At 36.7% G+C, this 17,205-nt stretch overlaps 1 protein-coding gene across 1 annotated transcript; it reads right to left on the bottom strand.

The window, feature by feature from the left end:
- Nucleotides 1-5,961: 5,961 nt before the first annotated feature.
- Nucleotides 5,962-7,146, bottom strand: LOC120779859. The gene is made up of 3 exons (XM_040112216.1): nucleotides 6,660-7,146; nucleotides 6,174-6,601; nucleotides 5,962-6,042 (listed from the first exon to the last, which is right to left on the bottom strand). The coding sequence occupies exons 1-3, from the start codon at nucleotides 7,144-7,146 to the stop codon at nucleotides 5,962-5,964; spliced, it is 996 nt and encodes a 331-aa protein (XP_039968150.1).
- Nucleotides 7,147-17,205: the final 10,059 nt, after the last annotated feature.

Below are 17,205 nucleotides of genomic sequence, written 5' to 3'. Positions count from 1 at the left end.
ATTTTCTATACAATGATTTACGATCTTTGAAAAATATCAAAAATTAAGTTTAAAAAAAAAAAATAGTTTTTTACGGAAAAATGGTCGTTGTTTTAATGCCAAATTGACAATTTTCAACCAATCAAAAAGATCGTAGTTCATTGTATAGCAAATGTATTCAACTATACCCAGTTTTAATTTAAAGTCGATCGGTCAATTTCTCGTTGAGTTATGATTAGATTAGCAATTTAGGAACTGTCGTTTCGAGAAAAACGCGTTTAAAGTTTCACTTATATATGTTTGCACCTCTGAGCGGGCGCTGTTTAGAACGCTGCCATTCAAAAACTATTCAAGATACGACCTTGCGAATTTCACAGGATATTTTTGAATATATAAACTATCGAAAAAGCAAAAAAACAAAAAGAATTTTTTTTGAAAGTGTCACATTGGTATAGCCGCTTAAGTTGAAACCTTAATCACTTGGGTTCTAATACCGGCTATAAAGTTTTCATTGCATCGAATAGTCCATTATAATAAAATAGTATTTAGTTCATATTTAAAGCTATTGAATACAATTCTTTTATTGCGCATAAAGTATGTTAAATTGTGCGTTTAAGTTGAAATAAATAGGATGCTTATCAAACTTTGAATCCTACGCTAAATTTGGTGTGGGCTGACACCAATATGGTTCTTGGACCTTGCGAACACCACAATCCCACTTCGGTTTATATGTCTGACAATAAATGCACGAAGCACGAATGTTTATGCCAACATTATCCAAGTTATCTTAACTACCATTGCTTGAGTGCACGCCCAATTTTTGTTGCGAAAAATTCGAAGCCGTGAGTTATTCAATGGAATTTCTAAAATCTCTGGGGAGGCTTGATATGCAAGCTGCGTTACGTCTTTCTCCTTTTCGTATTATCTTATTTTTCCCAGAAATACATTTGTAAGAATGGATAAAGATCCTTTTTTTATTTTCCACATTAAAGATTTAAGGAGTTCAAAAGCTCAAAACGTGCGCTACGTCAGCTACCTACCCGACGTCATTTCGCAAGTGATAAAATAAATTATTCAAGAGCTCAAAGCATGCGCTACATCAGCTCGAACCTACATACCTACCCTACACCTTTGCGCAAATGATTATATTATGATAGCAAATGCCCACATACAGATTCGGCAATGGCAATAGCAATACGTTTGACAGTTAGTATTCTATAAATTCTATCCTGTCGAGGTGCCCCGTTATGAAACGGAGCGACCGATTGACATGATTTTAATTTTTTCTATATTCAATAAAATAGGACAGATATATGAACTACGCGGAGAGAAATATAGAACCAAGTTTGAGCAATCTTTTAATTCATATTAGTTGATGTTCACAAGTTGTTGTTGAGAGTCGAGAGCTCATGTAGTCGTTGTCTAAGACGCCTCCTAGCTAAATAAAATTACAAAAAACCCCCAGACCTCTACACAACGCCCCCATTTTCTTTCTGGGTCTCTTATCGCTCCCCTTGACACCTGCATCGCCCACAAGGGGGCGTTATCGCCCACTTTGGGAAACACTGCTTTAGACTATCAATTTGAACAGTACCATTTTGACTTAAATTTGACTCTTAAATATATATTCAGGGGCGTCGCGAGGATTCAGATCATGGGGGGGTGAGTCCCTTTGAAATGCCGACTCATTTCAAGAATTTGCCGATTTAATGTATATGTTTATAAATATACAGGGTTACCCACTCGAAGTGTTACCAAGTTCAAACTGCTATAACTACCACACTATTAATGACAGCGCGCTTAAATTTACACCAATAACAAATCATTCCATTGTTTACAAGCGTACAAAAACATTTTAGTCTGTGTCGTGTGAAAAAAAAGTTATACGTGATGGAATTTAAACGTAATAGTGTGATTGCTTTATATTTGGCTGGAAAATCACAAGCAGCAATTGTTCGTCAGCTAAAACATCTCGAAGTGAACAAAATGTTTGTGTATCGCACTATAAATCGTTACAATGATACTGGCAGCATCGCAAAACGCCATGGAGGTGGTCATAAGAAAACAGCAACATCACCTGAGATGATTCGAAAAGTGAAGGCTCGACTTGAACGAAATCCACGTCGAAGTGGCAATCAAATGGCTAAAGAGCTGAAAATTTCGCAAAGTTCAATGCAACGACTGTTGAAAAATGAGCTAAAGGTCAAGCCTTACAAGTTCCAAAAAGGACACAATCTTACACCGCAGCAAAAAAGTTAGACTCGAAAGAGCGAAGGAGTTGTTACACTTGCACGAACGTGGCGAATTTCCAGAACATTGTGTTTCTGATGAGAAGAATTTCCTATTGAGCAATTCATAAACTCTCAAAATGACCGTGTTTACTTGACCGAACGCACGTACGAGAATTTAAGCCTACGAATGGCCACCCGAAGTAATTTCCCATCGCAAGTGATGGTATGGGCTGCCGTGACCGCTGATGGGCGCTCTCCAGTCGTTTTCATCGAGCCTGGTGTCAAAGTAAATGCGACTTATTATCGTGAAAATATTTTGGAAGGTGCTTTAGAGCCGTGGGCACGTAAACACTTCGGCCGGAAAGAATGGACGTTCTAACAAGACTCGGCGCCGTCACATAAAGCGAGAATTAACCAAGAGTGGTTAAAAAATCATGTTCCACGCTTCATTTCGTCGACACAATGGCTTTCGAATTCACCAGACGCAAATCCGATGGACTTTTCCATCTGGTCCATTTTAGAGAGCAAGGTGCGGACTAAAAAATACACCAGTATGGATGCGCTCAAGAAAGCGATTGTACGTGAATGGGCCAAAATACCACAAGCTCACATTCGTGCAGCATGCAACTCGTTTTTGACCGTTTGAGGCCATAGTCAAGGCAAAAGGTGGCCATATCGAGCTAAAGTGAATGGATTCTAAATTTTTGATTATTTTCATACATTTTTGTCATTGGAATCAATAAAAATATTATCAAACTAAAAAATTATAGTCGTTTGAATAGGTAACACTTCGAGTGGGTAACGATGTATATAAAATAAGGATATCTTCATTTCTGAGAAGGTATTACGGAGAAATTTGACAACATAATAGCATAATTCATTATTTTATTCTGAAATAAGTATTGTACATATTAGTATAATCATCATTTAATATGTTTCTCTTAATATAAAATACATATATTGTTCAGCGACGAGTTACGCGGGAAAAAACAAGATTTTCTTAAGAAATTGAATTGCAAAAAATATAAATTTCTGAGTTATATTTTCACTCTGCGATATTTCAACATTGACCATTTTCCAACAACATCGCGCAGATCGATTTCGTCTACTTTATCCTTTGAAGAAGAAAGCAGCATCAAAGAATTCAAACGTTCATACCCATTGCTGTACGCAAATCGTTGAAAACAAATTTCAATTTACTAAAAGAACGTTCACATGAAGCTGACGTGACAGGAGCAGTCATTATGTAATGAACAATTTTGTACGCAGAAGGAATGACCTTTCTCAATTTGTACGCTACTATAGAAATGTCATCGAAAGATTTACACTCTTTACATGAATCAAAAAGAATTTGTGTTTCAGCAAAAATACAATCTAAACCTTCACTGAAGAACTTAGGTTCCAATTGCACAACAAATTGTATAGATTCTATTGTAATATTACTTCTGTTAGCTGGAATCCTGAATATCTCTTGAATGGGTTTGAAGGTTGACATAGTTTCTTGCAAATTATCTTGAATACAATTTGTGAAATTTTCGAGGACAATTTTGAATTCTTTTCTATAAAATGTCTGGAAATCAAAATTACAAGCAGTTGCTGGATTATCCTCATATTTCTTCGGAGCACGGCGTGTTCTGTGGTGTTTCGAAAAGTCATTTTCAGGGTTGATCTGACATTTTTCAGCAAATGCAATGTGAATCGTCATTCATTTGTTGGAATGACGCTGATGTGCTTTCAATCAGCAATAATGCGAAAATGCCGACTCGTTCGAAGATGGGGGGGGTGTCACACAAATTTGTACATTTATTCTTTCCATTAAAGACTTGAACTGTATCGTACTTAAGTCTGGTTCATTATCATATATATTTTAAACATTTGGAAATATTTGTAACAGTTCCAAAACTTTTTCTTCTAAATTTGATTTGTCTTCTATATGTTTTACGATTAGAAATTTGAAATATGAATCTATACATGTAAGAAATTTAAGCTTTTGTGCGAAAAAAATATCTATATGGAGTTGTTCTCTCTCTTTTTTTGGTATTGGTGCTTCCCCTATTGGAATTAGTTTCGGATGTCTTTCATATTTATTACTATTACATATGCTACAATTTTTTGCATACTGTTTAAATTGTGTTATCATTAATATTGCTGCCTAATTTGTGCCAAATTTTCCTTATAATTTCTATGCGCTCTATTATGTGTTTGCTCAATTATCGTTCCTTGATCTTCTTTATTGCATATATCATTAGGGTGTAGTTTAGTATATAGAAATTTTATCGTGGCAAATGTCTCCTTCAAAATGGTTTTTATTGCATATAGCACTTCAGGTGTGCAAAATATTCCTATAACTATGTGCTTTGGGATTCATATATTCTTTTAAAATACCAATTATATTTTCTGGTCTGTCATATTCAATTAAAAAACGTTTATTATTAAAAGAAGAAATAGTCTCTAAGACAGTAATTCTTGCTCCATTATTGATTACCATCTATTGCTGAAAATGATTCAAAGGTTTTTTTGTTTCATGAATTTGATACTCATCGTTACTTTCTGCGGATTGTTGGGTTTCTATTAGTGAATCACTTGAGTCCCTCGACTCACAAGAACTTGTTAAATTATTTAATACTTGTCTTGATAATGTGTCAGCAACTACATTTGTTTTTCCTGGTTTATAAATTATTTTTGGAGAAAACTCCTCAATGAGAGCTCTCCATTTCTTCATTTTAAAATTCGGATTTTTTTGGGACATTGCAAATGCTAATGTTTGATGATCCGTGTGCATAAAGATAATGGCGTAATGTCTTTGATGCCCAAACTATGGCGAATAATTCTTTTTCGTTTGTTGCGTAATTTTGTTCGGTAGAGTTTAGTGTCTTTGAAATAAATGTTATTGGTCTTCCTTCTTGGGATAAAACTGCACCTACAGCAACATTAGATGCATCAGTAGTTAAAATTAATTTTGTCTCAAAGTTTGGTTGAGCTAATTCAACTTGTTCTTGTAACGCTCTTTTTAAGGTTTCACAAGCAACAATTCCTTCTTGATCAAGATTAATAATTGCTTTTTTGGACATATATTGCGATATTTTACCATTTTCTTCCTTTAAGTGTTTGGTTAGTGGTTAAGCTATTGTTGCATAATTTCCTAAAAATTTCCTGTGGTATCCCGTTAATCCTGAAAATCCTCTAAGTTATCGTAACGTCTTGGGATATTGGTAATTTTTTATTGTTTCTACTTTTTTGGGATCAGTTTTTATAATCTTATGGATACAACGTATCCTAAAAATTCAACCTCGGTTTCTAAAAATTTTGATTTTTCTATAGGTATTTTCATATGGGCATCTTCGAGGGTTTGTACTATATATTTCAAATGAGATATATGTTCCTTTAGAGTTTTTGAATATACTATTATGTCGTCAACATATACGTACGTGACAAAATTTTCCTATACATTCATGTAAAATATTATTGATTGCTCTCTGAAATATACTTGGAGCATTTTTAAGTCCAAATGGCATTCTAAGGTATTCATATTTTCCGTTATGTACAGAAAATGTTGTTTTTTCTAGGTCGTTTTCTTCCATCAATATTTGATGAAATACAGACTCTAAATCTATTGTGGAAAAGTATTTTGATTCTCCCAAATTAAAAAGTATCACCTCGGGATTAGGCATTGGATACCTGTCTGCAATTGTTTTTTCATTAATGTTTTTAAAGTCGATAACCAGTCTCAATTTCGGACTACCATCTTCATTTATGCGTTTTGGGGAAGCTTTAGTATACCATCCCACGATTTTAGGGTTAAATGTGGTGTGGTTGGATAGAGCTGATGCTCCTGATTAAGAATATATATAATTATTACACATTTATCAAACGAATAAAAATTAATATAAAAACTCAAATGCAGGAAACAAATACCATCTGAAATAAATTTTCCATTGTATTAAAAAAGTTTTAAAGCTTATATGTGTATTTAATTGCATCTAATAATTTAACAAAAGGATCATCATGATTATTTGCAATATTTTTTCTCCAAATATATTCAAATATTAAATTAGAAAAATCTTCGCTGTTATTGTAATTGTCTTTTATGAAAAAACGTTTAATTACGCACCACTGGGACTCGATGCGTTGAGTATGGGTCCCGTCCTCGGCGACGAACGGATTATCGGGGTCGCTGTGATTAACCCGTCGGTGCTCATACCCATGACTGGCCAGACAGTCATATGCTTTCCAGCAATCAGTACATATAACACTGCCTTTTGCTACGTGCTTCTCTATCAAAGGTATGAGCACCTCAGCAGACCTGACATTGCCGGGACATACCTCCAGCCTAAGGTCGTCACTCCCATGCTCAACCATTCCAAGAACCCAGTGGCCCTCGACTCTCCGCCCTAAAATAAGAAAAAATATATTAGTAAACATAAAAAAAAATTATATTTTTATTATTACCTTTGTTGTATTTTCTCTTCTTAAATTTACTTTCATCTATTTCAACAGTTTTACCAGGGCCACCAATTTTACCTACCGCTACCTGATGTTCAACCTGGTATAATACTACGGCTTCGCGGCAGTAATTATACCAGTCACATATAGTAGCGCTAGATATAACTGGTTCCCTGATAAAACTGTTTTTCCTCACTTCCGCATGCGACCAATGAGATACACATGCATACATTAGATAAAATACCTGCGGAAGTGGGATTTTCAAATTGTCGAACCAAGTATCGCTCGACCTTGCTAACGCAGTTCTGTTCCGACAAACCCCTTTCCGGCATCGAAACACCCCAACAGTGCTACTTTTATATAACGAGAGCGTCATTGGCACTTTATGCGTCCGGCAAATTTTACCTTTTAGAATCAATTCTTGTTCCTCGGCAAAGGAAATACACTTCTCTTTAGAGTCAAATGTTTGGATTATTTTTCCAATATTCCACATTGACTTTACTTCGGACGCTTTAAGCACATTGGTTCGCTTAACGATACCACGGCTTTTTGACGCTCCGACACTTCTTCTTCTTCTTAATTGGCGTAGACACCGCTTACGCGATTATAGCCGAGTTAACAACAGCGCGCCAGTCGTTTCTTTTTTTCGCTGCGTGGCGCCAATTGGATATTCCAAGCGAAGCCAGGTCCTTCTCCACTTGGTACTTCCAACGGAGTGTAGGTCTTCCTCTTCCTCTGCTTCCCCCGGCGGGTACTGCGTCGAATACTTTCAGAGCTGGAGTGTTTTCATCCATTCGAACAACATGACCTAGCCAGCGTAGCCGCTGTCTTTTAATTCGCTGAACTATGTCAATGTCGTCATATATCTCGTACAGCTCATCCTTCCATCGGATGCGATATTCGCCGTGGCCAATGCGCAAAGGACCATAAATCTTTCGCAGAATTTTTCTCTCGAAAACTCGTAACGTCGACTCATCGGTTGCTGTCATCGCACAAGCCTCTGCACCATATAGCAGACGGGAATTATTAGTGGTGTTAATGCTGGTTCCTAAATAGACGAAATTATCTACGACTTCAAAGTTATGACTGTCAACAGTGACGTGAGAGCCAAGCCGCGAGTGCGACGACTGTTTGTTTGATGACAGGAGATATTTCGTTTTGCCCTCGTTCACTACCAGACCCATTTTCTGTGCTTCCTTGTCCAGCCTAGAGAAAGCAGAACTAACGGCGCGGGTGTTGAGGCCGATGATATCAATATCGTCGGCATACGCCAGCAGCTGTACACTCTTATAGAAGATGGTACCTTCTCTGTTTAGCTCTGCAGCTCGAACTATTTTCTCCAGGAGTAGGTTGAAGAAGTCGGACGATAGGGAATCACCTTGTCTGAAACCTCGTTTGGTATCGAACGGGTCGAAGAGGTCCTTCCCGATCCTGACGGAGCTTTTCGTGTTGTTCAACGTCAGTTTACACAGCCGTATTAGTTTCGCGGGGATACCAAATTCAGACATCGCGGCATAAAGGCTCCTTTTAGTGCTGTCGAAAGCAGCTTTGAAATCGACGAAGAGGTGGTGTGTGTCGATTCTCCTTTCACGGGTCTTTTCCAAGATTTGGCGCATGGTGAATATCTGGTCGGTTGTTGATTTTCCAGGTCTGAAGCCACACTGATAAGGTCCAATCAGTTTGTTGACGGTGGGCTTTAATCTTTCACACAATACGCTCGATAGAACCTTATATGCGATGATGAGGAGTCTAATCCCACGGTAGTTGGCGCAGATTGTGGGGTCTCCTTTTTTATGGATTGGGCATAGCACACTTAAATTCCAATGGTTGGACATGCTTTCGTCCGACCATATTTTACAAAGAAGCTGATGCATGCTCCCTATTAGTTCTTCGCCGCCGTGTTTGAATAGCTCGGCCGGTAGTCCGTCGGCCCCTGCCGCTTTGTTGTTCTTCAGGCGGGCAATTGCTATTCGAACTTCTTCATGGTCGGGTAATGGAACGTCTGCTCCATTGTCATCGATTGGGGAATCGGGTTCTCCTTCTCCTGGTGTTGTGCGTTCACTGCCATTCAGCAGGCTGGAGAAGTGTTCCCTCCATAATTTAACTATGCTCTGGTATATGTGTAACTATCGATGTATATGTTGTAGCTTCTCCTGGCAGTTTTTCTTGAATGGAAAAATTGATTTCGTTGACGTGTACATTTTTCGGTGCCAATATTGCGCGTTCACTTAAATAATCGTGGCGTTGATAGTGTTGAACAATATTCGGAAATACACTTTCAATCAATTCTTCTTTCGATTGTAAAAGTGTACAAAAGTTGTTCGACAATGTGATCAAACCGGTATCATCGATTCTATTTTGCCTTCGCCAATCTCCAACAACTGCTTCGAAAACGCCGCTGCGGATCGATCATTTTGCAATTGGACTCTCATGTTGATGGTAAGAGTCAGCCTTTGAACATGTCTCCACAAAACTGACGATTTTAAACATGCGTTTATTTCGTCGGCAGGAGTTGATCGAGGAATGACTGACAAAGTTGCCGAAAATCGCCGGATAATAAGACTAATGCTCCGCCAAAAAGTTGTTGCTTTTGGCGTAAATCTTGCATTGTTCTATTGAATGCTTCTAATGACTTTTTGTTAGCCATTGGGCACTCATCCCATAGAACTATTCCAGCTCCTCGCAAAACTTTTGCCATTGTTGAATTCCTCGATATGTTGCACGTTGGTGTTTCAACGACTTGGATGTTGAACGGTAATTTCAATGCAGAATGTGCTGTTCGGCCGCCATCAAGTAGAGTAGCAGCGATGCCTGACGAAGCAATTGCCAGCGCAATTTTCTGCTGTGACCGTATAGTGGCAAGAATCAAAGAGATCAGAAACGTTTTCCCTGTACCACCAGTAGAATCCACCGGCGTTATTGTCAACCGCTCGTATAATCTTATCATAAGCATTTTTCTGCTGAATATTCAATTTGGTAATGTTAGCTTGTATGAAAGCACGCAATTCATTGCAATCGTATTGTTGTTCACATTGAAGCTCATGGTCAAGCATATCAATCGCTGAACGATTGAGCGCAGTTATGCCAAGTTGCGCTAATGACTTATTCGCAATTGTAAAGCAGAGATCTTCAACCAATATCAAAGCATCATTATACATTTGTAATGTATATAGCAAGTCTGCGTCCGATGCTCGATTACGCGCCAAAATTAATAAGTCCTCGGTCATGCAATCTTTGTACTTATTCCGCAGTTCTTGCGGATTTGACGGAAGGCATGTAGATATTATTATGGCGAATAGTACGCGTATTTTTGTATTGTTTTGGATGAGATGTGAGTGATGCGTCATGAAGTGCGGTGTCCCAATGCATATCATCTTCTAACAAATGCAATCGCGGACATGCTTCACGATAAGTCGCACACAACTGACCGTTTCAAATCATCAAATGATCTTGGTCCGCGCAAGTTGACTAATAGCAGACGCAAATCGAAACAGTCGGCGTTGTTCGGATGGATGGTGTAAATGCGTCTTATGGCATCGGGTTTACGGACATTTGGATAACCGTCAACACGCTCCCCTTGCTTTCGTCGTAGAAATGTTTTCGATGATGGATTCCAAGTCAAATATTGTGGTATTTCGGAATATAGCAATGTTCTTGCAAATTCATCGTTTTCACACAACTCGAAAAAGGTAATTAGTGTTTTCCCCTGTGGTCGTGCTAGAGTATGCATATTTGAAGTACATAAATAAAAATTGAAAAATTAACCTAAAACTACATCTTAAACTATGTATTTTACCCACACACGCATATGCAATAAGACCCACCAACAGTGTATTTGCAAACCGCATGGAAGCACTTACGAAACAATAACAATTTCATGAGAATTTGTATAGGCGGGATGTATTATTATTTTTTTTTGTTTTTTGCAAAACGTGCAATGATACACACCTTAAATTTCTTATGTGCACCCTCCAAACAGACCCCAATCACCCCTGAAAATTTCTTGAAATCGGGCAAGCCGTCTAGGAGGAGTATGCGAACAGGAAGTTTTGCCACTTAATTTTATATATATAGAAGATGTAGTTTAAAAAGGCGAAACGCGGAAATGATAAATGTGAAGATACTGACAAAACGGACAACAAAAAGAACGGTACTTTGTTTAGTTTTAACAATATCCGTTATAGAAAATGTAGTTTAAAGAGGATGATATACCCTATTTAACATAACTTTTAGATTACCTTTGTGCATTGGCAGCCTTCGGCCACGCTTAAAAAAACCCTGGCCGATCCAACACCAGGATAAACATTAGTCCATTCGCGTCCCACTTCTTTCTGCATTGGCGGCCTTCGGCCGCGCTTCAAAAAAATAACCCTGGCCGATCCAACACTGGGGTGTGTCAAGTTTTTTTCGAGTAAAGCTCCTTTTTGCGTTGGCGGCCTTCGGCCGCGCTTCAAAAAAAATAACCCTGGCCGATCCAACACCGGGGAGTGTCAGGTTTTTTTTTGAGTAAAGCTCCTTTTTGCGTTGGCGGCCTTCGGCCGCGCTTCAAAAAAATAACCCTGGCCGATCCAACACCGGGGTGTGTCAAGTTTTTTTTGAGTAAAACTCCTTTTTGCGTTGGCGGCCTTCAGCCGCGCTTCAAAAAAAAATTACCCTGGCCGATCCAACACCGGGGAGTGTCAGGTTTTTTTTGAGTAAAACTCCTTTTTGCATTTTGCGGCAATAATTTATGTATTTGGGATATAAACCTATTTTTTATTCGTTTGATAAATGTGTAATTATGGCAACACTTACTATCTGTCAACACGGAATACTTTTGTTATTGTTGAAGGAATGAAATTTGTGTAAAATATTGAATGCTTACTTTAAGCAAATACCTAAATACATAATTACTAAAAAATAAATATGTAGAAACAATGTAGTGAAGTGTAAGTGCATAAAAAGTGCATAATATGAAATAAATAATTAAGAGAAATCGAGAAATTGCAAGATAAAATTTGCAAAATTTTCAATTTTAAATGCAAATATCTCGAAAACTATAAGTTTGCGGCGGCAATAAATTTATTTAATCAGGAGCATCAGCTCTATCCTACCATACCACATTTAACCCTGAAATCGTGGGATGGTATGCTAAAGCCGAACCTGCCTTTTTTTTGGAACGACCCAAACGAGAGGGCTTTTACCATGTCGTATAATCCCTTTTACGAATAAACTTTCGATTTCCTTATTAACAAAATTATTTGCAGATATAGAGTAAGGATATTGTTTGGACCATATAGGTTTGCCATCCTCAGTTCTAATTTCTGCTTTAATATCTGTTCGAAAATGTAAATCTATGTTCACGTTTTGATGAGCTTTATTTATTATTTTGACAACATCCTCTCTAAGCAGTGGGATGTTAATATTTTTAACTTCAATTACCTTTGTTTTTATATTTTTCTTCAAATTCTTCGAAATTATTTTCATCGGTAATATTGAAATTATTTATTTTTAAAATATTAGTGTCTCTTTTTTCGTGTATACCAAACAGATTGATATTGTGAAAATGTTTTATTATGGTCGAACCATGAATGGTTCTTGCCCTCTTCTTAATTACTAAAATGTTTTTATTATCATAAATTCCAGACCGAATATATGAGCTGGTTGCTCCCGTATCTATGACAATTCTAAAGTTTCGCCTAGTTTTTGTATCGGTTTTAATAACATACGGCAAGTCGGAGTTTACCTTTAAAAAATGGTTCTCACCAATATCATTGATTCTTTCAATGTTTGTTTGAGGTTGTGTGCTTATTTGTGCACTTTCAATTGACCCTTTTGGCATATTTGTTGGTGGATAATTGGTCTGCCAATTATACCTGTTACTCCTAACATGTGGTTGGTTTCTTTGCACAGGACTGTGTTTATTTATTAATTGGATTGATTGATTAACCCACTCCATGGGTTCTGGGTGATTGGAATACATTTGGTATGAATTATTATCCGTTTGAGAGTACCTTAAGTTATTCTGAAAATTCGGATACCTTCGGTTAACTTGAGGGTGGTTTCGTGAACCAATTTCGTGGTTGTTTTTAGTAAATTGCAAAGCAAACTGTGATCGTATTTGATTTGAACTACGTTCTTGTGCTTTAGCAAGAGCATTTGGCAAATCGGTAGGTGTTAATGTAAATGGCATTTGGTTTAGGGGGTAATTTAAACCAGTTATAAAAGTTCTTAACGGGGTTTCTCGATTCTTGATATTTAATTGTTTTGTAATATCTGAATTGAAATCTGAAATATCATAACACTCATCTCTTGATCAATTACGTGAATTGGTCGTCTGTCGGCGTTAGCAAAATCTAACCTTGCAAATATTGCTTCCAACTTCAAAACTGTGCCATGATTAGTTAACATATCATTGGCATTACCTACAATCTTATTTCGGGGGATAGCCAGTGCTCCAAAATACCTTCTACTACCTTCAATATGTATATAGGCTCATCGAATTTTGTGCAGCTTCCCTCCAGCTGACATAAGATTTACCGGAGAATTCTGGCAAAGACTTTATTATGTCTAAATTTTCGTCACATGTTATGGAATCATTAATTCCTTGAGTTTCATACTCAGCTACATGTGCCGCATTTGTTAGAGTTTTAATTCTTTTACTCAACTGTTACTCAACTGAGCTCAGTTATTAAATTTGCGGTTTGTGTAGCTGTATCGGCTACAGTAAAATTATTCACTGCCATTTTGAAAATTGTAAAATTATTTTGTTCGCTTTAAAAATTCTTTATTTCTTGATATTGAACTATCGCCTCTTTTCTATAATCCTTATTTTTCGGTGTTTTTTATATATTTGTGAGTTTCATGAAATAACATATACATTAGGCCGGGTCGATTTGTGGGGAGGCAAAATAATCGCCCATTGCTCTATGAAAATTATATTCTAGGGATCAAAATAAGAAACTTTGCCGAAGGAACCATACCTCTGAAACGAATTCTGATGTCCCCCAATTTGGGTCGAACTTTTGGGTAGGGGCAAATTTTGAAATAGAATTGAAATTACCATTTCATTCTTATTACCTCTGAAAGTGAGGAGAACTAAAGCAATAACCACTATGGTATTTCAACAAAAATAATGAGTGATGTGACCATTTCAAATCAAAAAGCTTACAATGAATCCACCATCCTCTACACCGCAAGATGAAGCAACTACATTAACAACTATCGAAAACCCAATGAGTCATATACCCAAGCATGATGTTACTGTTTTTGGTGTGTCTACTGATTTGACTGATCTTAATTTACCAACCCATCTGGATGTCTTCAGATAATATTTTTACTTAAGCGAACGTGCTAAAACAGAACAAAAAAAGTTTTCCCATAAATCGTTCACTATTCAAGTACAAGATAAGTTGATTGGAATTTGGAAAAAACTTGGTATGGAAATAATGCTGAAAAAAAGTGTATGTAATAAATTGAATAAATTGCTTGACAAGTATCAAGAGCAAATCAAGAGAATAAACAACGCCCAACAATTTACAGAGTATGTAAAATCTCTGGAAACAATTTTTTACATTGGAACATGTAAATGCGATTTGAAGGCAGCTCCATTTGCATGCGGCTGGGTTCCCGAACGCCTCAAAGGGTTCATGCACGATCAACATAATCAGAGAAGACTAACAATGAATGCATTTATGATGGAAACTGAAGAGCAAGGAGCAACGTCTATATCATCAATGCCAACATACCAAGATCCCGATGATTCAACATACGCACCTCCACCGGTTCAAGAAGATATGGATAGAAGCACAAGTTCACAATCCACAGAGAGATACGATTGTTTTAACTTTGCCTTGGTTTGTGATAGATTTGGTGTGCCTGACAGAGTAGCATCAGCATTGGGAACCGCTCTTTTGCAAGGTTTTAAAATTAAAGATAAGCATGGGAAACCTCTCATCATGGATAAATCGAAAGTTCGCAGAGAAAAAGAGAAATGCAGACAAGAAGTGCTTCGCAAACGGTTAGATGATACCAATTTGTTAGCGTTTTCATTCGATGGCAGAAAAGATGATACTTTAACGATAGATAAAATTGATGAGAAGTATCATACTAGGATGGTAAAAGAACCTCATCTTGTTATTTTGAGAGAACCCAATTCTGAATTAATTGGTTACGTAAGACTGGAACATGAAACCGCTGAATACAAAACAACCAAATGAAATGGTTTTTTCAACGATAAAAATATATCACTGGATACATTAATTGGAATATGCACTGACGGTGAGCTAACAAACACTGGCTTACACGGTGGAATTATACGACGATTCGAATTGCTGTTAAAAAGACCATTGCATTGGTTTGTTTGCCTTCTACATTTCAACGAACTTCCGTTTCGGCATTTGTTTGAAGCTTTGGATAAATCAACCAGCACTGGACCAAGATCGGCAACCGGAAAACTGAAATCGAAACTTGTGAAACTCTTCCGGTAAGTTATTGCTATCACTCATTTATTATAATTGTCAACCATTTTTAATTATTTAATTATTATATATTTCTAGGTGGTGGACGGCTTCCAGAAAATTGAGTTGCAAAATATGCCCCCTGCTCCAGAAAAAAAAGAATTTTCCACCGAAGTACTTATACGACATGGCCCATGCAATTTCTAGCGGCGTGGTTCCGGTGGATCTGGCTAACATCAAACCAGGGAAAATTGTACATTCTCGGTGGCTCACCAAGGCCGCTAGATTATTGCGATTTAAATTCAAATTTAAGAATTCTGGTTGAATTTATAATTAAATGTTATGTGCCAATGTACTTCAATATCAAGTATTACAGCTCTGTCGTGTACGGCAGTGCATTATTTTTCATGTTCATTGGTTGGTCACGATTTCTAGAACCTCGCTTACGCAAAATTGTCAATCAAGTAATTAAAGATAATTCATATTATGCGCATTCGGAAAATATCTTCTTATCAATGTTGTTTGATGATAGGAAAGAAAAGCGCGACTGTGCCATCAAGCAAATTCTACGCTATCGAACTGATGTTGACGAGCCAATGGAATTTAGAGTTTAAAAAACCAGCTGTTATGGCGACGACATTAGAGAGCCGTGCGAAATTGCCCAGACTTGAAAGTAAAAAAGATTTCAAACAATAATTTTTTTTAGTTTCTTTTCTATAACTCACTTAAATTAATTTTTTCATTTACATATGTTCTGACTAAATAAATTTCTTAAGAGAAAAAATAGATATTATTATAAATAAATAAATAAAAATAGAGAAAAAACATAGCCATTTAGCTGATTTTTTCATGTAAAGGCCAAAAATGGTGATTTTTTGAAATTATTGTATGGGGAACCCCCCATGGGAGTTCCAGGGGGTATGCCACTGGCATGGGTGGATCGGCCGTCAAAAGTTAGTGGGGGTCGGTCATACATTTGGACTCGATTAGAGCACTCTAAATGGGTCAAAGTGGGATTTTTCAAAACTTGCCCCTACCCAAAAGTTCGACCCAAATTGGGGGACATCAAAATTCGTTTTAGAGGTATGGTTCCTTCGGCAAAGTTTCTTATTTTGATCCCTAGAATATGATTTTTCTAGAGCAAAGGGCGATGTTTAAATCGACCCGCCCTAATATACATATATCAATACTCACAAAAATAGGGTTAAATTTCTTTTTTATTTATATATATTTAATAGATGTATAAGAATTTATTTTGTTTTCTTTTTTCTTAAATAAGGCCACTTGTGAGTGTCATGATTATTGGTTTTGCAATACTCAGAGTGAAACAATTTTTCAAACTAAATATTAACTCTTACATAATTTCACGCACGACAACACCTGCAGCGTCAGTTAGCAACTCATAAAAACAAGTTATTTATTTACCTTTTTCCGCCCGGTGTCTTTATGTGGAGGACCTGCAGCATTACAGGATTCCGATAATTCCTGCCATAATGAATCTATAAGCATTTAATTGCGATTTGTAAATCCTCTTATGATGTCTGAATTTTTTCCATAAATTCAATTATTATGGTATTTTGTGTTCTATTCTTACGTTTTCCCCTCTAAAAGTAAAGTTGATTAATTCGTACAACAAAATAAATAAATTTCATAAATTGCATTTTTTCAACCGTCTAACAGCACACAGAAATTACAACGCCATATTCAAATTTGCTAGCGATTGTCTTCTTGCCTTATATCTGATATCAAAACCCATAAAATTGGTTTCGATTACACTCAAACCAATAAAAATCCTGTTTCAAACATCAAACCAATAATATCTGAGTTCATGGCACTTTTTTTATCGGTTTCAATTCTGATTCCGACAACTATCAGATTCCACACCACTGATTATTGAATAGTTCGATTTAGACTATTTTGGATTTCCTGTGAGGAATCAAGATAAATCTTAGGTTTCACATAAATGTAATGGCAATATTAGGGTTCTTTTGGCGCCGTGATTTGATGATACAGATGGATAGGGAAACACCTCAGGATTAAAAAATAAAAATAAAAAACTTATAGTTTTCGAGATATTTTTATTTAAGTTCAAAAATTTGTAATATCTCAAAAAT

Source organism: Bactrocera tryoni, unplaced genomic scaffold (assembly GCF_016617805.1).
Source record: "Bactrocera tryoni isolate S06 unplaced genomic scaffold, CSIRO_BtryS06_freeze2 scaffold_11, whole genome shotgun sequence".
Taxonomy (NCBI): domain Eukaryota; kingdom Metazoa; phylum Arthropoda; class Insecta; order Diptera; family Tephritidae; genus Bactrocera; species Bactrocera tryoni.
Note: the sequence above shows the minus strand (reverse complement) of the source record. Positions and strands in the feature narration are given on the sequence as shown.